The sequence below is a fragment of the Drosophila elegans genome, unplaced genomic scaffold (genome assembly GCF_018152505.1).
Source record: "Drosophila elegans isolate 14027-0461.03 unplaced genomic scaffold, ASM1815250v1 contig_149, whole genome shotgun sequence".
In the NCBI taxonomy this organism is placed as follows: domain Eukaryota; kingdom Metazoa; phylum Arthropoda; class Insecta; order Diptera; family Drosophilidae; genus Drosophila; species Drosophila elegans.
The window spans coordinates 2,194,888-2,217,973 of NW_024545513.1; the positions used below are offsets into that span (position 1 = coordinate 2,194,888).

The window sequence follows — 23,086 nt, forward strand, 5'->3', positions numbered from 1 at the left end:
CTTCAATTTGTAATTAAAAAAGAAGTCAGGGCTTAAGTTCTATATAGATATCAGGAATTCAGCTTCTTCTATTGCTCTAAAATTCCCGTTACCTTGCTCCATGCTTTAGTACTTGACCACACACATTCTTTGGTCCTTTCTTTCACACCTTTCTTTCACACAAAATTAATGCTGAAAAACAAGTTATATCCCAAAGGAAGAAAAAAAGTTTAGGTTTTTAAATGATTTTCAATTTTTTTATCTTTTTAAGCAAAGACATAATTTATCCTTCATTCAAAACATATATAATTTTGGCTGTTTAAAACCTTTTTTGTGAACATTTAGGTTTTTAGATACGAATATTAAAAATTTCAATTTAACAACACAAGTAAACATGAATGTATGTAATAAATAAATAATAAGTATGCAAGTGCTTCTTATTTATGTCAAATAAAAGAGCTATACATGGTAGAATTCTTCAAAACGTTCTAGATTCATTTAAATATGTTATATCTAGCCTGAAATAGGCTAAACTGGCAGCACTGCCCTTGGTTTTCCTCGAAATCAACTTTCATAATTAAATGGCAAGTCCGAACTTTCTATTCCCGGTCTCTCTCTCTCACACTCTCTCTCTCTCACTCCCTCCTTATCTCCCTCTCTCGCTCTGCCACACTCACACACGTTCATGCATAAAACAATTTAACACTTAACGTGGCCAGGAGCTGGAAATAAAAAGCGCATAACTCATGCGAAGAAGTCGTCGGCGGCAGAGACGCCGGCAGCGGCGACAACGGCGCCATAAATTTCAAAAACAGCTACAAAACAGGAAGCAGCAGGCGGAGCAACAACAGCAACAACAACATCAACAACAACAAACAACAGGATCATGGAGGAACAAGGAGCACCAGGAAAAAGAAAGAAAGAACAACTCGAGTGGAATGTACAACGGGATAGCTGCACTCGGAAAAATAAAGCAAAAATATGTTCGTATATTTAGCCAAACATTTGTAAACTTAAGTAATCACACTCAAAACTAAAATTTTTGAATTTTTTTGTTCATAAATTAAACATAAAATTAACTTTTATATTTTCCAAGGCTTAAAAAAATTCGACCTACAAATTAAGGTTTGCAATTTTCGATTTTGTTGTCTTTTTAAATTAAATGCTAGATTTTTATTTATAAACTTTTTTCAAATTCAAAAGGGTTTTTATTTTAAGTGTAGAGAGAGGGAAGGAGCGAAATAGAGGGAGAGGGCACGGCCGCAATGGACTGCAAAAATATTAACTACCTTTTAGCAAAAAGCGGGCCAAGCTGACGTCAAGTTTTGTAGAAAATTATGTTTTACAATGCGAAAATTGAATTTCAGTTTATTGTTTTCTGCTGCTTGTTTTTGTTCGTCCATTTTGTTTTTGTTTTTTTTTCGCATTTTTGCTTTACGATTAACTGTTAAATGCAGCCGACTTTTCACCGTTTTGTGGCTGCAAGTCAACGACTTTTCCACATGTGTGTTTGCTTTTCTTGTTTTTCATTTGTTTGTATGCACTTTACAAGAACATGGAGAAAAGCGGCTGCCTGCCAAATTGCACGGAAATGTTTACCACTAGGGATGGTGGTAAAAATAAGACGATGTTAAAAAAAGATACCTATTGAGCTTTATATTGTACTGAGTAACAGACGGCATTAATAATACAACTGCGGTTAAAAGAAAACAAAGCTTTTTTTGCTGATGCAAATAGCAGCCAAAAATAGTTTGGAAATACCTTTTCATATATGTTTTATATTTTTGTAAAGATTATACTATAAACTAAATAGTTCAAGCATATCTCAGAATATTTTTTAAAGATTAAATGTTTTTAAATTTGTATTTAAAATATGCAAATATGCACTATAATACAAAGTGCAAATGAACGAATATATATGTATGGTTATTTTATCAATGCTTTGAAATCATTTACTACTGTTTTGTGTGTTACAAAGTGCATTTAAATCATTAATTAACTGATTTCATTTTCCTTGAGAAACTAAAACAATATCAATGGTTTTTTAAACCTCATTTAAACTAAAGGAAAAGTTGTCCTATGCACTTTGAGACCTACTACTACATAATTCCACCGCAGCTGTATGTATGCCTTGAATATATTTTAATCAATTTACTTTTAACCAGATACTTTATTGGGATTCCCGTTCCAGTGAAAAAAAAACAGCACACTTAAAGGCTGGGTTTATTTGTTGGGGGGGCCACATAACACTAACAAAACACACTAGGAACTAATTCACGCACAGCGATCTTTTCTCTCTCTCTCTCTCTCTCTCTCTCTCTCTTTCGCCGCCGCCAGCTGTTCGTCCAGAGGCGCAGCACAAGGGGGTTTCCATTTAAGTTTCCGTTGACCTTTGGCCACCTACCGATGACCTTCGTCCCCCTGCCGCTGGCCATGCGCCCCTCTCCGCTCAGGAAATTCGTTTGACGCCTCTGCACGTAGGGCTGCTGGGGGGCGGTGCGGAAGTAGAAGCTCCCCTGCGCACGCCTCTGCGAATGGATGCCGAAGCGCGCCTTCCGGTTGCCATCGCAATATCCGGCGGAGAACTCCCGGTAGCTGCCGCACTCGAGGCCCACGAACGGATACTCGGGATCCATCGACTGGCGGAAGAAAATCGCCGCCGCCGAGTGACTGCAGGCAATGGGATCTACGGAGGAACATAAACAGCATTAGGAGGTCCTTACTCCTTACTCCTTATTGTATTGTATTATTTTAGTATTCCTACCTAGTTTCTTTTGCATTCTAGAAATTAGTCCCTATTTATAAAAATCATTTAGACAGTGGACAATTTATAAAAATCCTGGAGTTTTATAGTAAGAACAAGAAGAGACTACTAAAGATTTGATTTTTGCGGTCTTTTCTTCCTGAAGCATTCCTGAAGCTATTTTTCCCCATAAAAAAGACCAAAAATTAATAAAGTACTTCTACTTTCAAGTCACTCACTGGTGTTCTGCATATCCCTCAGATTGGCGAACATCTTGCAGTTGGTCTGTGGGGCCCTGCCGCCGTTGGGATAGAAGTCGGCATGTCCGCACTTCAGACTCGTGCCCAAGGAGCCGCCCGAAGTGTGCAGCACCTGGACGAACTGGGCATCGCCGGGATCGAGGCGGTACTTGGGCGACACCTCGGCGGGCAGCGAGAACAGGGGTCCGGCTGGATCCAGCCCAATGATCTGCTCCACCCGGCCCTCGAGTACCGCTCCCGCGTAGCCGGCGGCATGGGCGCCCAAACTGTAGCCCGCCAAGGTGACGTTACTTCGATGAAAGTGATTCGGTCGCAGCTCCTCCAGTGCCATTATAATTCCCGCCACCGTGAGGCCCACATCGAAGATCGACATGGAGGCGGACTTGTAGTCATTCTGCGACAGATTTCCCCAGTCCACAACGCACACATTGTAGTTCGAGTCGAAAAGGGTCCAAGCTGGGTAAGAAATTATATATAATTATAAGATATCAACAAAGTCATATATTATTGAGTATAAATATTTCAAGTGCACTGTAAACATTTATTATATTATTAAATATTATCTTGCCAATAGTTATTTCTTAATTTTTCCCTGTTAACCATTTTTTACTATTTAAAATAAAGTATATTAATACTTACTCAGCAAGAGTTCTTGCACCCAGTCCTTACTTCCTTGGTCGTTCCATCCATGCAGAAACAAAGCCAACTTTTTGTTAGGATCCAGCCGCCGAAATCCTCGTAGATCGCCCAGTTGCAGATTGAAGTGCACTTCATTGCCGAAATCCTTAGCTGATCTGGAAAATATTCAAAACATTGTTATCACTTAAAATAAAACTCTTTTAAATTGAAATAAGCCTACCAGGTTTTTATCAAAAGGATCGATTGTTAGATGATAATTAATATACTTATATATTAATTAATAGGAAGATGAAAATGTATCGTTACAATAATAATAATAATAATAATAATAATAATAATAATAATAATAATAATAATAATAATAATACTTAAGCATTTAACCTTATGATATGTAAATAAGCTTAATTTAAATTCTTTAGCTTTATGAATTTTAAAAAATCACTTAAGTTTTTAGATCTTTCATCAAAAATCAAAGAATATTATTTGTATCTTTTAAGATTTCATTAATAACATGAATCTTGTACCATGAAAAGATCTTCTGAGATTAAAAAAGATGCAAATGTATCGTTTTGCTAATATTTTAATCTTTAACTTTATGATACTGTAAGTTCTTAGATCTTTTATCAAGGAATATGATTTGTATGTTTTAGGATGAAATTATGTATCGTTTTAAATAGATAGTAAGTATATTTAAAGATGTAATTTAATAATGCTGCTAAGATAATCTTTTAGTTTAGAGGTTTTTTCTAACTTTGGTAGCATTGTGTGGCAATCAAGCACCCACTTACATGGTGCGGCACTCGAAGACGATGCCGTGGTTGAGATGGGCCCGCTCCAGACTGTTGCGGAGCATTGTCTCCTGCAGATAGCGAAAGGCCTTCATCATGGGGCTCCAGCGGTGGAGGGCCTCGATCCGCGGCACATTGCCTATCGGGCCGAGCAGGCAGCCAAGGAGCAGCAGCCGGGTCACGTGACCTATCATGCGGTCAACGGGAGAGTCATGCACCGCCACAGAATCACACGGAGCACTGTCCTCACCAGCACCAGAAAAAAAGTTAAAACAAAAACAAAACAAGGGGAAATGATCTTCGGAACACGGTAGACAACACGCTTTCTGGACCGCTTGGTTTGCCCCGTGGCTGGCTACTGAAGAACTCGACTCGCTTGTAACTCCAACAGACCCGTGAACACGATGATCATCATTCCGTTGATGATCGTGATGCAGACGTACACTGGTCAAAATCACAGACCAACCATTACCATTAATAAAACTAAACTTAAATCCATTATCATCGTTTAATTAATCTGAAAGAACTATGAAATAAATAAAGGACTTAGATTCGAGTTATTAAAGTTATCTTATCAATACTACCTTTTTTATTTAAAATATATTTTCCTATTTTGAATCAAGATTGCTAGAATTACTTTTTATAAAAATAAATATAATATTGTATTTATACTGGCGAAAATTATAGGCAAACTATGATTTATATTACAAAAATATCCCAACAGACGTTTTTAAAATGTTAGTTTCTTAAAATGACTACAATTCCTGGCATATAGGTATACCATATATAATTCCACAATCATCGTTTTAGTGAACCTAAAATAATTTAATAAAAAAAATAGAAAGTAAATAAAGTAAACTTTTAATTTTAAGAGATAATAAGTTAAAATATCATTTTACATCATTTAAATATGGGATAATAAAAATATTTGTACTGGTAAACATTTTAAAATACCGAAAAAAGTGGAATACCTTCCACTAACATAATATTTGTCTTTGCAATCCAAGTTAGCTTACATTGAACACTAAATTAAGACCTAAAATATAGATCTGACTATAAGTTTCGAGCAGTGTAGCTGATGCTGATGACCCTGCTCTCCAACAGCTCTCAACATCTGCGGCGTTCTTGGCAGCGTGTTTGCACAAGTGAAAGTACAAAAAAGCTTGTAACGACTTTTCGACTCTTTCGATTTCGATTTCTTTCGGCCGGGAATTCGGCTTTGGGTTTTGGTATTCGGTTTTCGGTTTTGAATATTTGGCTTTGGTATTCGGTACTCGGCACTCCACTGATCTTGACATAGAAGCCCATAGCCCATCAAACGGTAGCCACGAATTTCTGACTTGTCATGGCTGTTTATAGTTTGTAGTTGGTAGTTGAAAGTTGGTAGTTTGTAGTTTATAGTTTACTTTGGCAGCTGAGCAAACCGTACCGAACCGAAATCGATAGTAAAATTGAAAAAGACAAGGCGGCGCATTCAGGCCTCATCTCGGATCGAATGGGTTAATTTTAGTGCTGTCATAAACTTCAGAGGGAGTCCAAGTTTCTGGGGACACGCTTTCTCGATGCAGTGAGAGAAAGGGTTAACCTTCTATTAGCCAACATATGTTTTACAGTTTACAAGTCGAAAGCTGAACCTTTATCTTTAAATAAACTTACAGATTTATATGATATTTTAGTCTCTATCTTTAAAGTTATTATTTAAATCATCATATTGTTAAGTATGTATTTATATGAGGAAATTATGTTATAATTGGATGGATTGATATTTAATGAGATAAATATTATGACCGCGCTAGGCTAATACCGTCTAATAAAATAAATAAATCATATGTTAACAACATTTATTTTTATAAAATATATTATATAAGCTAAACTATTTACATGTAAATAATATTTGCAATAAGTAAACATTTTTGAAGCTCACATTTTTGCCAGTGTTTTTTAGAGCATTCCAAATGGCGCAGAACTTACAGACTTTGACCCAAAACGCTGTTTTTTTATGTCGCGCACATAAAATATGTTTGGCTTACAAGAGATAAACCATAAAATAATACCGCCTATTGGCCGCTTTTTGGCCGAGCTTTCTAACCAATACTAAATGTGTTAAACGAAAGCAAAGAGAGAAGAACGCTAATGATGCGCAAGTAAAGTGCCAAATGAAATTCGTTGTCTTCGCTCTATTGTTTTTCATAAATTGTTTTTTTTTTTATGGGAGAGCCACAAAGCTTTGGAGCGTCTTTTATCTCTATTACTATTCCGTCTTTCTTCTGACTTTGTTTTGGCAATCTGTACTTTTGCCAGTCGATCAATTTGCATATCTATCTGTATCTGTATCTTTGCTTTGCCATCCACCTGTATTTCTGCCGTCTATTTCTGTTTATCTGGCCTCAATGTCAACTTTATGTTCGACACTATCAATCCGGCCGAAAAAAGAAGTTTCGAGCGGGAGAAGAAAGACGTAAAAGTGTGCAGATTGGAATGTATCTCAGAGTCTGGGGAATGGCTGATAAATGCTTGGAACTGAATGAATCGACAATGATCGATGCTAAAATGTATGAGAGAAAAATAGATAGCAACACTACCTTTGTTTGTTAATTTATGTGGAAAAGATTTATTTGATACAAAAATATTTGAGTTAAAATAAAAAGGAAATACATTTAATAATAATTGTGTTACATTGCGAATATGTGAAATTATTACAGTGATTTTAAGCCAATGAATTTTTATTTGAGTTCTAGCACAGAAAAATAGAAAAAAATATTTGATAATAATGATTTTTGTAAGTTTCAAAATAATATATTGATAAGAAAATTAAATTATTTTACGTTCACAAATATTAAATATTAAAATTTCTTATTTTACTCAATGATTTCAATTGGCATTTAATAATGGTTGTGTAACAAATGCATGCTTGCTGATAATATTCATATTATATTTCTTGACAATATCAGAATTAATTAAAGTGAGTTTAAGCCAATGAATTTCATTTGATTCTTAGCAAACTGGTAAAATCGCTTATTCCGTTTTAGTATTCATGAAGGATCAAAAGTTTTTTTCCCTCCCCCAAAGGCTCGCCTCCGCTTTATTTTCTTCGAACTTCTTTCATGCACTTTGGAGTTTGGCCCGCCTTTGTTTGGCCATTTTCTTCATGTGTCCCTATCATTAAGGCAGAGTGCGGCTTAATTGTTGCCACAGACAATGACTGGATTGTTGAAGGGGCTAGGATGCCCCCAAACGAACCCCCATTTTCCCACAAGTGCGTTGCCTATTAAGCAGCAGCATCATAATAATAATGTGTAACAACAGGAGCAACAACAACAGCTGCTGGCAATAACTTTTGCATGCATATATTCGTACACACGTATATATAGATGTTTGGCTTATGTGTGAGTGTTTGGGGACGCATTCAAAGCAATTTCCACAATTTTCGTATTGTTTACTTAATTAATTCTGCACAAAGATTTTCATTTGTGTGTCTGTGTGCGTATGTGTGAGTGTGTGTGAGTATGTGGAATTCGCAGATGTTTTGTGGTTATTACAGCAAACCAACAACACTCGTTCGACATCACATCACCCCCTTTCCCCCAGCCACCATCCAATATCCATTCGGGCAGACAAAACGCGTAATGAGTTTATAACATTTAATGAATCCACAGCCACATCCACAGCCGCAGCACAATGCGGCGTATGCGTAATGCGACAGCTTAAAGGCTCCTTAAAGTATGCAACAAGTCGCAGACGAGTGTGGATAATTACGAGGAATTTACCGGGATTTTAATTAGATTAAATGCATAACAGACTTTGTTGACAATTACCAATGGCTGCAAATGTATATTTTCATTTATAGATCTAGGGTTTTATTCGTTAAAAAACATTGAAAGTAACTTATATATATTAATCAAAACTCAATACTGATGGATTGAGCTCACCAAAAAATATATTTTTAATATGTAATAACTATTCTAGACTTGGTTTAATCAGCTGAAAAGTTGGTTATTAATTTATCTATATAATCTTTAAGGAAATTTACAAATTTTGGCTGCAAATTTACCAAAAATGTTCTCATGGACAATTATTATATTACAGTTTATTCATAATTCAAATAAAAATATATTTCTAAAATATTTAAAAATTAAGTATTTTCAAAACATAAAATAATGAAATTAAAGGTAGAAAAGTTTATGAAAATTATACCCAAAAAAAAGCTTTTTATTCACCTTTAAACATTTAAATCACTGAATGATGTGCATAAATTGGAACACAATTGCTTATGATTATAAGGCAAACAATTTAAGGTAACTAAGAGTTTTTAAGCCTTTTGGTAAGCAAGTAGTTTTGATGACTTTCCACTTTCGCAATGGCACGCCCCCAAAAATGGCCCTTTCCCGCGATTTCCAGGCTTAAAACAGAGCGAGTTCGGAGTTCACGGTGTTCACATGTCAGTGGAAGTGGAGTTTTCTAATTTTCCTATTTTCCTATTTTCCCGCTTCAATTTTAGGTCTTTTAAAGGGGCGTTGGGTGTGGCAGCAGCAGCAGCAGCATTGACTTTCGATTTGTTGTTGTTTATCCTCCACGAAGGGAAACTATTTTACCGCTCAATTGATTTTGCAATTTATTTGCGCGCATTATGCGAAGGAGTAGGAAAAAAATGGGGGTGTCTACTATATATATAAAGCATATCCGACAGGATAGATGTTGATACTCACACGTGTCCTGGGCCTTGAAAACTTAGAGAACGGAGCCAGGAGCAAAGGATACTGCTCTGGCATTTTCAATTCTATTTACTCCCAATAATCATCATCAATGTCAGTTTCGCTAGCACTAAAATGAAAATAAAAACAAGCCAGGCAAACAATTTTTGTTATCCTTTCAAGTACTCGATACTTGACTAGCTCGCAGGAGAAACAGCAACAACAACAAAACGTCAACAGGATCATTGCCAGAAGCCGACAGCAACAACAATGAATCGCAGAAAGAGACAGCAGGCGTGGTGAAGGAAAGAGAGGGGGCATAACGACGAAACGCATTGAGAGTTGATGTTTATATCGATTGCTGGCAATTTCGTGAATTACAACAGACAAGCAAACTATGGGTGGCAAAAAACGGTAGAAAAAGAGTGGTACACTGCTAAGAAAACGTTGTAGATCCAGGCACTTCAAACATAATTTGAATATATTTCCATTTGATTTTCATCCATTGCTGTTTTTAGATAATATAAATATGGAAATATTAAATTTTATTTAAATATTTCATTTAACAAATTTCGAAATAAATTTAAGTTATTGAAAATATATTTCTAATTGAAACCAAATTAGACTTAAATACAATATTTTAAATTTAATATTTTCACTTTTTTAATATATGAACTTTATTCAATTTATTATGCATTACATTTAAAATTAAATTGTAATATTTAAATATATTATATATTGGATTTAATAACCAGATATTTTTGTTGTTCAATTCCATTTTTTTTTCACTGTATCTATAGTGGAAAAGGAAGGGGGCTAGAGAGCGTGGAAGAGAGGCACTCACGGGGGGGACACACTTGAGACACGTCGTCAGCGACGTGAGCATGTTGCTGTAGTTTTTTACCCTCCCTTCTTGCTCCTGTCACCTTTTTTAACAGTTGCCGTTATAAACATAGCAAAAAAATGTTTAAAGTATGAAAAATAGATACAATTTTCTGCTCAAAATTTTAAGTATTTAATTGTATATCAAAATGTGTAAGTAATTAAATGAAGCCATTTAAATGAAAAAAACTCCTTCCTCTTAATTGTTTTTTGATGCTAATTTAGGATATGAAAAAAACCTATTTAAAAAGGGATTGGTTTAAAATATAAATTTTACTTTATAAAAAATAACATTTAAATAAATTACAGGCAAAATGATTATAGAAAATACTAAAACAGTGTTGTAATTTACATTTACATTTTTCTGTCAGTGTAATTGTTGTTGCCGCTGTGTTGCCATGTCGCTGCCGTTTGTTGAATTGCTGGAGTGGCGGCGGCTTGGAGGACAAGTAGTGTCGGGGTCACCAATTCAGCAGTCACCAGTCGCACCAACGACACTATCACACACACGCACTCATGCACTAACACTCACGCACATACACAAACGCAATGAGAAGTCACGAAAGACAACGAAGCGGGACGGTAATCACAATATTCCACGGTTCAGGCGACAAAACTGAAGAGTTTAATAATATTAAATTGGAAAATGGCTTACATACAAGTATTTATTTTAAATAAATAATTGATAATATAACCAAATTTTGTTTATATGACACATGTATGTTTTATATTGTTCTTTTTCGTGTATATGTTAGCAGTTTAAATTTTTTAAATCTTGCACTTAAATTTTTTAATTCTTCAATTGGTTAGTTCATAAAAACCATTTTTTGAGTAATGAAAAATGAGCTCAAATGTACGTTTTTCTGACCATTTAATAATTGCACCAATTGTGTGTTTAAAGAAAAATTATTATTTTTTGAAAGATTAGTAAATTTAAATGGGTTGTATTTAACATTTTTGCCAACGTATTTACTAGTTCCTTTTCTTATAAAAATCGAATGGTTTTCCATAATTTTATTCGCGTGTTGCTAAATTCCGCTGCTGTGTTGCGATTTTCCACGCCTGATGCCTTGATACTTGATACTTGACTCTGCTCTAGTTCCTCATTTCATTTTGTTTCGTTCCGCCATGTTCACCCAACCACCTCACTCACACACACACACAAAAAAAAACTGCACTCGGAGACAAAACTAAAACAACGAATTACGTTAAATCAGTTTTTATACTCTAAAATGGGGCTTATGGTTTTTGACACACCCGAAAAATTATATTAAATTTTTAATAAAATAACATTGTATTTAAATTTCTAATTAACCAATTATTTTAACTGGTTTTTAGTGCTTTAATTGAATGAAAGGACCAGCTTTGGGAAATTTTAAAACCAATATTTTTTTATTGTCAACATTTTATTCAACAGCATACTCGTATTTATGCTGTAATTAAAACTAAAAAATTTGTGTACATCAAATAGCTGAAGAAGTTTAATTTTTAATTATTTTAAGCTGTAATAAAATTCCCAAGAGTAAAAATTCTTAGACATTTACGTAAATGTTCATAATCATCAAATAGCATACGTTTTAAATATATAAGTTTGTAAGCCGACAAATATTAATTTCATATTTATTTATTTAAGGCTGATATAAATATCCCAAAATCAAACGAAATCCTTTACGTGAGTATTCATTGCTTTGACATAACAAACATACACAAAATCCCCTCATGTTTAATTGAAATGCCTTCAAAATAAATGTGTTTATTCAAAAGGGTATACAATGGCTGGCCATTTGGGGAGTCTGCTGTTATTGCCACTGCCACTGCCACTGCCAGTGCTCCCTTCGCTGGATTGTCTGAATTGTCTGAATTGCCAGAGGTCCTTTATCCTTTATCCTATATCCTCGTTTTTTACGCTGACGCAGGAAAGTGTTGCATACTTTTCGGCTGGCATTTGTTTTTATGCGCACGTTTCACGTTGCCCCACGTTATGTGCCTGATTGAAGTTTGTCTCAGCTTTCCCTCCCTCAATTTTATATATATTTTTTTTCTGTTTTTTTGTTATGTCTTTTAAGGCTGGCGAAAATATTGAAATATTTCTTGGTGCAGCTCCAAAAATTACGATCGCTTACATCATAAAGAGTGTTTTACAGGGGGTGATTTCGGGGATTGGTGGCAGCTTAGCGACAAATCCGCTTGTCGGGCTCCCAAATACAAACACGACTGTAAATACAAATCCAAATACATGCGAATACAACTACATGTGCAAATAAAAATTAACAACAACGAGTAAGCAGCTCACGCGCTAAGCTCGCATAATTTGCACAAAATAACAAACAAACTGCGGCGCACAAGCACACATAACATGCTTAAAAATAGATTACAATGGTATAAAGTTAACAATGCGAGGCGACCACGCCCCCACTGAAAGTCTACCTTATATAAGCCAAAATGGGTGGATGGAGGGGTGTGGATTATGGGCGGGGGGGATGGCAAATAAATTCACCCGCGGGTCGCTGTAGTAGCGCTAAAAACGCAAACAAAAATTTGCAGCTTTCTATCGCATAAATAAAGTTTAAAATAAAGTGCGAATGAAGAAGCGAAAAAAAGGGGGGTCATTGGAGGGTTAAAGGAAGCACAACAACCGCAAAGTTCACACGCAAAGGCGTGTGCCACGCCCCTCCCCCTCACACAAACACACAAAACAAACGTCATTTAAAAGTTATTTGGACGCTAGTTGGTGTTTATGTAAAAGTAGCACTCGACCTGCCCGAGGCTAAAAAATCCGGGTAAAAACAGGGAAAACGCGGTGGGAAAATGGAGAAAAGGTTGATAGGGGGAGGAGGAAAAATCGGGGGTGTAAAGGCTGCACTGGCAGAAAAAATTTAGTAAGTCCAAATATTTTGTATTTAAATAAAATTTTTTTCGCTTTTATTTTCATCCAATGCGGATTTAACTTACTTATTGTAAATATTATATATTTTTTAAATGTTTCTTTGTATTAGTTTTTAGTTTTATTTAAATATTTTATTTTATTTAAAAATAACACTTAAATCAAATAGCAACTCTTTTAAATATAAAATTTCCAAATTATTTTAATATTAAATCAATCAATTTGATATGCATTGTATTAAGTATTATTACTTAATATTTTACTTATTCAATATTCAGATATTTACTTTTTATTCATAATTTATTTAACAGTGTAAAAAAGGGTGGCAAAAATTACAAGCTAAAAAGGAAGGAGAAGTATCAGCGGTTGAAACAAAACCAAAACCAAAAAAAAAAACAAGCCGAAGTAGAAGGCAACTTCTGCTTTGAGGTTTTGTTTAAACAAAGTCACACCGACGCCAACACCTATACTCACACACACACCCACACACACAATCACTCACACAGCGGCACGCGAATGAGCACGCACATACAATGAACTAAACGCTACGTGCTGATTACTGCTAACGCAAGGATTTTCCTCACACACACACACACACACACACACACTCTCTTACACATACGCACACAAGTGCATTTAAGGGACAGCATCAGAGGCAACAAAGCAATTTGCAGGACGAGTGCCAAGGAAAAATGAGGGGAAAAGCAAAAGGTAATACCCTCTAATTAATAAACAGTAAATAAAATAAAACACTTAAATTAAGCACTGGCATTAAAAATTTCTTAAATCATTTAAAAAATAGATTCTAACAAATTTATTAATAGTTCTTTAAAATGTAAATAAATATTTGTATTATGAGCTATGTGCTATGACAAATATTTTTTCTATTTTACATATATTAAACGTTAAAGTTGGAATGGTTAATTGCTTAAATACTATTTTACAGAATTTAAAAATCAATAAAAAAATATTATAATAAGGTTATTATTATTGTTTATGTTTTATTTATTATTATTTATTACAACCATGAACCTAGGCATTATACATAACCAAAAAGTTACTATGATTAAGTCCCAATTTCAAACTTTTCTTTAAATAAAATGTTTTTTCTTTTAGAAATGGATATAGCCCATTTTTTTTTGACTCCAACAATTTACAGGGTATGGGAAAAAGGCGTCGCCAGAAATTACTGCAGGTCCTTATTGTTAGTTTAGTAGTTGTTTGCCAAGCATTTCACACGCGACACACGCACAACACCCAAACAAACAAACAACACACACACACGCTTAGGAGGGCACACACAAACACATATGCAGACCAGTTCGGACAGCTCTTAACAAAATATTTAGCATGTGAGTAAATTTTAATGCCAGCGACCATTTTGAATTTTGAAAAATCAACAGAACTGCAGGCAAACAAACCATAAAACAAGCAACAAAAAAGATTTGGCAGTCAACAAAAATATTTATTCAGAATAAATAATAAATATATAAATCATGCAAAACATAATACAACGTAAGCAAAATTAATAGCTAAAATAGCTATAAAATAATCAAAAAATGTTTCTGAAATGTAGTAATTCTTTTATAAGACCTAAGGATATTCTTTGCTTAAATTACAAAGGTATATGTATAAGCTTATTTGAAAATTACTTCTGCTAAAATGCGAAATAACTCAAGCAATTGTCAATTAAATTGCGGTTAAAATAACCATGAAAACATTTTATATTAAAACAAATTTATAGTTAAATATTTCTTTGCAATTAGGCATTAATACATAAGACAAAATTATTTGTCTTTGAAAGATATAAAAGTTACTTTAAAAATGTGGTGAAAACTTACATGAAAACTTTTATGACATATTAGTATATTCGTAATATGGTTTCATGGTTATTTTATCCGCAATTTAATTGAATTCTTCAAGGAACTATCCTTTTGTTATCTCATTTGGCCCGTTTTCGCCCCAAAAACCAGCAACTGAAAGTCAGTCGAATGCAAATGTATTAGGCAAACACGCATATGTATCCAGGCACTCGCCTGTGTTTCTCTCAATATATAATGGCGCTTGAAATCACTTAAATTAGCCTTCAGACTGCTCTCCATGTTGTCCCTGATAATATGGCTTATAATTCGGGCAGACAAAAGCACACACATGCTGCTTGCTAGTTGCTGTTTGCCCTTTGATGTTTTGGCATTTAATTTGTCACATTTTGGCGCCTGGACGAGGCCATAAGATTGCCCTGGCCCTGGAACCAAAAAAGGGGTGGCACATTAATTGGTAATTTGATACAATTTGCATTGCTTAGTTGCGGAATTATTTTAATTGGGTGTAATTTTACGGACACACTGATGGCCCAGACCGCAGGCCAAAACTCTAACAAGCTGGCCTATGTATTTGGTGTTCAGTATTCAGTTTTCAGTATTCAGTTAGCAGTATTCAGTAACTATGTGAGGTTAAGCTGTGCCCTCGAACCCGAAAAGCATCTTGAGGGATGCCTTTAGATCGAATAATTCCCGTTGAGAACAGCTGATTGGGATTGTTGGTTTGTCCGCTTGTCGGCTTGTCCGCTTGTGTCCGCTTAACAGAATTTGAGCCAACTACTTGCTTAGTATTGCCGCTGTCAACCAGAAATTTGGCTTAAAGGTGCGGCATCGGGTTTCTCTTGTAGACAGTTTACACATGGAAACCTTTCAAATGTTTAAATATTTTGTGGCAACCTACATTTGATTTTCTTTCGGCTTTATTTTTTTGAAATTCTGTCATATTTTTTTCTATGTCTTTGTAAAATCAGATAGTTTTATCTACACTTACTTGAACTTAACCTTTGCGATAATATAGTTTTTAAATATTTGTTTTTTTAATATCTCGTTAAAGAAGTTTGGCAACCTATAAATATAAGTATAAGTCTACCTTTCCACAACTAAAAATCATTTTATTGTTAAAAAAATATTAATTCAGGTAACATTAATAAAATGACTTGAAGTGCATATAATTTTTAAACTTGTAAACTAATTTTGATTGTTTTTAATTATACCTAAATATTTAAGGCATAAAAACTTATAAACTTGGACTTAACTTTTGGAATATTATGTAGTTTTTTATAAAATTATTTCTTTTAAATATATCTAGTTGAATAAGTTTGGCAACTTCTAATCATTATATAATTTCAAACTTTTATGTATATATAACTTGATTTTACTAACTAGTTTTTTTTCAGCTAAAATTTATTGAATAACTTGAAGTTTTGATAAATAGATTGAAAATTTCTTGCATATTTGTATAGACATACTTCTTATATAATGATTTATAATGCTTTTGTTAATTTTTTTTAATATTCTTTATTATGTTTTTTATAGTCTCTAATCACCTGTAAAAAATTGGCTTAGTCTTCTTTTGGGATCAACTGCATTTGGTGTCTCTCTTTCGATTTGGCGCTATCCCTTTCATTTTCAGTTTGGTGGCAGCTACTGTTGTTGTGCGTCGACAAGCGGGCAATTAGCTGCCATTTAGTGCTGTCCGAAGTGCTGTTGTCCTGTTGTCCTGTTGTCCTGTTGTCCTGTATTGTCCTTTCACCCCCCGTGATCCCGTGACCCCGTGACCTATTCACTCAATTGACCCTTTCTTGTCGCTCTGCAGTTGACGCTGTGGGGCGACATTGGCATACCGAAAGTCAGCAGCCCAACAAAGCAGGCCCATTTTCGCAACTGGCCTGGAATTTCCCACCCACTGGCCACCGCTATTTGTACCCCTCTTCCATTATGTCGTCAAACGCCATTGACAGGCATTTAAAAAAGGACTCGGTGGATTCCTGAAATCCTGTGCTCCGCACTCTGCTATTTCCTCCAGCTATATTTGCAACTGTATCTGTATCTGAATCGGAACCTGCCTATCAGTATCTGAATCTGCCTATCTGTATCTGTATCTGCCCATCTGTAAATGTATCTGTAACTGAATCTGCATTTGAATGGCTGACATGAATTCGGCACTGATTGATTGATTGACTGCATGATTTATTGGCTATTTAGTTGCGGCAGGAACAAATTAGCTGCATAAACCAAATTCTAAATGCTGCGTAACCCCCTCTCACCGTTTATTTGTGAATGTGTTTGTGTGTGTGTGTGTGTCTTTAGGCACTTAACAAACTTTTGCGTAGGCAAAGTTTACCCAAATGCAGGGGGGAGGGGGCTACCCCAAAAGTGGGCGGGGCCACTCTAAACAAGCAATTGCAACTCATTAAGCTTTGGCTCTGCCGCAACGTCAAAGTTTTTAGCAGGTAACCAACACAACGAGGGCGGTTCGAAGAGTTGCTATATTTGCATTTTTTTTAACACTAAAAGACCATTGTATATGAGAGTATTGCATACTAATTTAAATAACTCTCGCCTTTATTTTCATCCAATGTTCTTAGTTATTTTAAATATAGAAATATTACAATTATTATAAACATTTCATTTGCATTGTATTTATTTTCGGAATAGATTTTAATATGGGAAAATTTACTTGAAAGCCATATTAAACTATGTTAAGCAATAGGTCCATTTTGAAATCTAATATATTTTATTATATATATTATTATAGCAATTACTACCCAATTTAAATCTTTTATTTCCCATATATACTTTAATACTTGAATATTGAATTGTGCAGCTTAATATTAATTGTTTTTAATATTATGTTTGTATATTTAATATAAATGTGATGTACAACATTTTTAATTCAATAGTCAGATATTTGTATTATCAGTAAAGTAGTTCGGTTATTTACATAAGCCACTTTTTCTATTATAATTCAGTTTTATTTCCTAGGTCCTTACAAGATCAAGATATTTGATAAGAAAACGTATTTCATATTAGTATAACTTTTTAAATACAAAAATTAAATTTCAAAAGTCTCTAATTGAAGAATATTTTCTTTAAATACAAAATAATATACTTAATATATAAATAACCTATCAAACACCCCTCTCTGAGGTCTAGACAACAAAAAACTAACGTTTTGTCGAGCAAAATCAGCAACAGCAATAACAACAAGTTGGTTTTTCCCAGTTTTTTTTGTGTTTGCCCAGCTCTTTCCCTTTTCTTTTCTTTCCCCTTTTCGTGCAAAAAAAAAGAAACAAAAAAAAACTTTCTGCTCTTCTGGTGGAGCTATCCCTTTTTCATCAACCATTTTCCCTCAACCCAATGGGTTTTTCCCCCGATCGTTGTGTAATTTGCACCTATCGATGCTCAAAGTTTGCCGAATCGAAAACGCTAGAAAAACGAACTATTTTAATGAAATGCCGAATGATATGGGGCCTCTTGCTTTTTGCCGCTTAGGGAAGCAGACTGGATTGCCCATCTATCTGTCGTTGCATTGGGAGAAAATGTACTCCAATTTCTTTAGATTTTATGTCAAAATAGTTTATAATTTTTTATTACGTACTTCATGAAACTTTCAGTAAGAATTTAAGTACCTAAAAGTGAGCTCCATGTTTCACAGCGTTTTAGTTTAGTTTAACATTAATAATTTATTTTGCTTTGTTTAACATTTACATAATTTTTTTTATATAAATTGTAATGGCTTACAAAGCCACTAATTTTCTTTAAATAGTCTTAGTTTTTATGAATTAAAGTTTTAATTTTTTTAAAAAATTTTAAATAATTTGAAAGAGGAAAAACAAAACAATATAGGGAACAGATTTGATAGATTTTTGAGGTAATGGAATATTCAGTAATTTTAAATGGTGCAATTTAAAAAAATCAATATATGAAATATAATTTGAAAATTGTAAAAAAGTAACAGTTTAAAGTTAATTATAATTTTACTGTAAGACCTCTTCATAAATAATTGAAAATGTACAAATAAAATGCCTTTTTAATGTCTTTAAATTTTTTGTAATTATAATTTGCAGTACTTGGTTTTGAGTGTGTGTTTATTTTCCTCCATTTTCCTGCTGTAAGTTCGATTGCTACCTGTGTTTTTCTTTGCCAATAGACTTCACATTAAATTTCACTAATAAAGCAAACAATGCGTGGCATTCAGGGGCGTATTTAGAAGTTAGAGGCGGGTCGGTTGATGGTTTGGCTTGGTTTGATGGCAAGGTGAACGGCAGATGAGAAATTGTTACGAGGAGACTATACTCCTGTCAGTGGCAGTCGCCCGAAAAAGCGAGGCAAACGTGCAACACTCATACGTCATGTTGGACGAGACTGAGACGAGAGTGAGTGAATGGTGGAGAAGAGGGGTGGTTGGGAGTGGGGGAAATGCGAGGGGAAAAATGCGAGGGCAGCTCAACGGAGCAGCAACGAAACACGCACAATGTAATGGCATTTTTATGTTGCATCACGTACTGGTCATAAGTCATGTTTAGAGCACTGACTGCTGCTGCCGTCCCCCATTTTCCACCTACCACCTCCCCACCAAGCATTTTCCACCTCCCCCTCAGCCCCCTCCAACTCCAACTCAAATGAACTGTAGCTAAATTGGCCCTGTCCTGGTGAAAATGTCCAACTGTCAGTCAGTCGGCGGCGGGCAGCTTAAACGGATATTACAAGGTGTTGGCCAAACATTGACCGTACATGAGCTTAAAGCAAAATTAACTAACTAACAGGGGGAATCAGTGGGTGGGGAGTGGGCGTAGCAGGGGGGCCTGGGAAATTGGGTCTTAAATGCCGCTTAAGCAGCTTTGCTGACCAACAAAACAAAGCGCGACAGTTTGCGGTGGCTGCAACTGAAGACGCTGGTTGCTGGCAGAAATGTGGCCAAGAAAAGGTTATAAAGTGATTTTCAAACAATTTCAAATCACCTCAGTAGAAGCACCGAAAGTGTAGTTGAAATTTAATGTTTTTTTGGACTTAAAAACAACATTTTTTAATGCTATTCGGTTCTCAAAAAGCCAAAAAAAGACACACAGCCAAAACAATGACTGGTTTGTGCAGCTGGTGACCTATACTATCCATCCCTGGCTGATTTAGAACATTTTATTTTTGGCCATTTTTTTAATTTTTAATAATTTAATAATTTTTAATAATTTAATGATGATGTACATCATTTATTGCCAAAATTGGAAAAATTGAAAAATTTTTAACTGTGAATGCCATTTGATTGGAAATTTAATAACGAATTCAACGGTGTATGACATTCCATCGTTTGACTATTACTTCCCAGGGTTTTGACACAAAAACCAAGTTTTTAATGTGTTTTTTGGGATTTTTGGCGATTTTTCAAACAAAATTATTTCTGAAGAGTCTTTTTGTTGTAACTTTGCCAAAATAAGACCCAAAGTCAAAAGAGATGCTATTTTGAACAGATGGCAACCTATGCCATCCATCCCTGATCGATTGAAAACAATTAATTTAGTTTTGACAAAAAAACCGAATTTTGAAAAATGTTTTTTGAAGAATTTATTTATGTCCAAATTTCTGGTTTTTTTGTAAGGGCGTACATCATCATTTTTTGCAGAAATTTGACAATCTGAAAAAATTTTAACTGTAAATGCCATTCGATTGGAAATTTAGTGACGAATTCACCAAAGTATGACATTCCATCCTTTACCTATTACTTCCCAGGGTTTTGATACAAAAACCGACTTTGTAGATGTTTTTTTTGGTTTTTTGAGACTTGTCAAAAAACAAAATCCTAAAAAAAAGTTTTTTGTTGTAACTTGAACAAAATTATTTCAATTTATGTCGATTGTTTCTCAATGTTTTAATAAAAAAAAGCAAACTGATTTATTTTTTAGGCTTTTGGTCATAAAAATAACATTTTTACCGAATTTTTGTTCTAACTTTACCAAAATAATAGGCTCTGCAAAGCTATCTAAGCTATTATTAATAATCATAATTTTCAGTGTATTTATTAAAGCTGTTATTGATTTTTTATATTACTGCCAATACTTGATAGCTTTAATCATTGTTAAGTATCGCCTTTAAGCAGCATAGAGCTTTTTAAATATTTGGGCAGCATTTCTGTTTTTGGGGCGAACAAATTGTGCAGGCAAAACTTAAACGATAACTTCAAGTCGGCCATAGTTTTCAGGGCCAGCTCGTAGTTGGTTCTTCATCAATTTGGCCCTTCCCCACGAAATATATATAGAAAGCATTCAAGACAGCAGACATCCAGGGCCATAACATAATGTTGGCCCCTTTGGAAAAACACACCCAAAAACACACCGCCCACCGACAAAGTTTTGATTTATTTTCCCCGGCATTTAGATACAAACAATTTAGCTGGCCGCTGATGAGATGGGTGGGTGGTGGCCCACTCCTTTCCGCCCTCGGAGGCTGGGGGGCGTGGCCCGGAGTCCATAGTCCGTACACAGACCATCGACAATTGGCAGCAGCGAGGAGCGATAAATAATTTCAATGCTGCGGTTGTTTCTTTCACTTCCTTTCACTTCTTTCATAATTCCAAAGGGCTTTGATCAAACGTCATAACCTAAGCCTATTGGGCAACGCCCACCCAGCCACGACAACCCGTACGCCCACCACTTGAACTTCGAACTCATGCCCTCCCCTTTGCCACCAGCAGCCACTTTGACTGCGAATACTTTTCTGCCTTTTATGATTTTATGATTTACGCAGATGGTTGTGTTCTCTCGGGCGCCCTGCTAAACTCAATGGGCGCATGCTGGCCTTCGATTTATGAACTATTCACAAAGTTTGGCCAATTCTCCCAATTCTCGCGCATTTTTCATTAAAAGTTATATCATCATTTTTTGGAAAAATTTACAAAACTTAAACATTTTTAGCTGTGAATGCCATTCGATTGGATATTTTATGGTGAATTCAACGAAGTATGACATTCCAACTTTTGAGCATTATATCCCTGGGTTTTGATACAAAAACTGATTTTAAAAAGTTTTTTTTTTGGTTTTTGAAAATTTTGTCATTTGTTATAAAACATTTCATAAGAATTTTAAGTTGCGGACAGATTTTTATTCAAATGGATCCATGATCATTAAGTCGACAAGTTAGTAATTGATGTAATTATAAATTTAATTTAATTTATTTAATTTGATCGTAATTTAAACTTAAGCTTACAGTGTACAAATAAATAAATTGTATTTTATACTTTCTATTTAATAAAATTAAAATTAAAAATTCTTTATAGTTAAATTCTAAGGTATTAATCCTTTCTGATTAAATAAAGTAACCTTACCTTATTTTTATGTTAATAATTGTTTATCTTTTTAAAAGTTTAAATATTGTATTTATTTTTAAAGGGTACCCATAAGCAATCTTTTCGAATTTAGTTTTATTTTCTTCAGACTTCGTTCGCTTTGAGGTAAAACTCTTTGGTCAATTCCTTTTTCTCATCCATTTCCCATTTTCCGGGTAGGTGTGTTTTCCTGGTCTTTGTTTCGTGGCTGTCTGATTAATGAATTTGATAAAAAAGAGTTTTCCAGAGTCGCCCAAAGAAAGATGGCCGCACATTTTGCTAATTAACATGAGCTGCCGCCGTTGAATTTGCGAATATGCGAGTGTATACGCATTTTCCGGGGACATTTTACTGGGACATTTTCATTATGGATCGGATGATTTGTGCGCGCCGATAAGCGCACCTTTGCTAAAAAACCCAACAAAAAAAACAGGGGGAAAGCTTTCCCCGGTTATGAGCTTCACCCAGCTATTGATTCGAGATGGAGACGGTGTGTTTTTTTTTATTAATTAATTAAGTGGCTTAGAGAGCAAGGGCTGTGGTTAGGGAAGAGCTGGGGAAAATGGCTTCCTCAGCTGGAAATAAAATGGGGGAAATGGGGAAAAGGGGAAAAGGGGAAAAGGACCACGAGACTCCAAGATAGCTGGACAAATGCTGCTACAACTCCCAGGCAACTCCTTCTGATCAAGTGGGCCCCAAGGACTCGTAAACATGGTCAACACACTAAACGTGTTCTGGCCAACACACACACACATATAGTATCAAATACACACACAACTACTAGCAGACAGTACGTGAGGTGTCGCCCATTTTTGAGTGGAGCCAAAAAACTTTTTCACGCAGCATAATTTTTTCTCGCCCCGTTTTTTTTCCCCTCTAGCATGTGCGAAATGTAACACTTGTGCGGGGGCAAGCGGAAAACGCTGGGAAAGCGGGAAATGCTGTCTGCCGACCAAGGAACCGCAGGACAAAACGCTCTCGAAGGACACCGCCTGATAAAGCTGACAGTGAATAATTCAGGCGGCTCGCAAATGAATGCGGCCAAGGCGTATGTGTTACATTTCAACTGCAGCTACACTGGT

General features: G+C 35.1%; 1 protein-coding gene across 1 annotated transcript; it reads right to left on the minus strand.

Annotated features, from left to right (window-relative positions):
- Window positions 1–1,183: 1,183 nt before the first annotated feature.
- On the minus strand, window positions 1,184–4,774 carry LOC108137238 (endothelial lipase). Its single transcript, XM_017258817.2, has 4 exons — window positions 4,410–4,774; window positions 3,622–3,776; window positions 2,962–3,438; window positions 1,184–2,665 (listed from the first exon to the last, which is right to left on the minus strand). Exons 1-4 carry the CDS (start codon window positions 4,601–4,603, stop codon window positions 2,229–2,231), a joined length of 1,263 nt encoding a protein of 420 aa, XP_017114306.2. The 5' UTR covers window positions 4,604–4,774; the 3' UTR covers window positions 1,184–2,228.
- Window positions 4,775–23,086: the final 18,312 nt, after the last annotated feature.

What these genes read in the sequence shown, in the direction of transcription:
- LOC108137238 (XM_017258817.2), bottom strand. Translation starts at nt 4,603, where the DNA reads ATGATAGGTCACGTGACCCGGCTGCTGCTCCTTGGCTGCCTGCTCGGC. An exon ending in GGTGCAAGAACTCTTGCTGA is followed by an intron (nt 3,439 to 3,621) that starts GTAAGTATTAAT and finishes TTTCTTACCCAG; the next exon opens with CTTGGACCCTTTTCGACTCG. An exon ending in GAGGGATATGCAGAACACCA is followed by an intron (nt 2,666 to 2,961) that starts GTGAGTGACTTG and finishes GTTCCTCCGTAG; the next exon opens with ATCCCATTGCCTGCAGTCAC.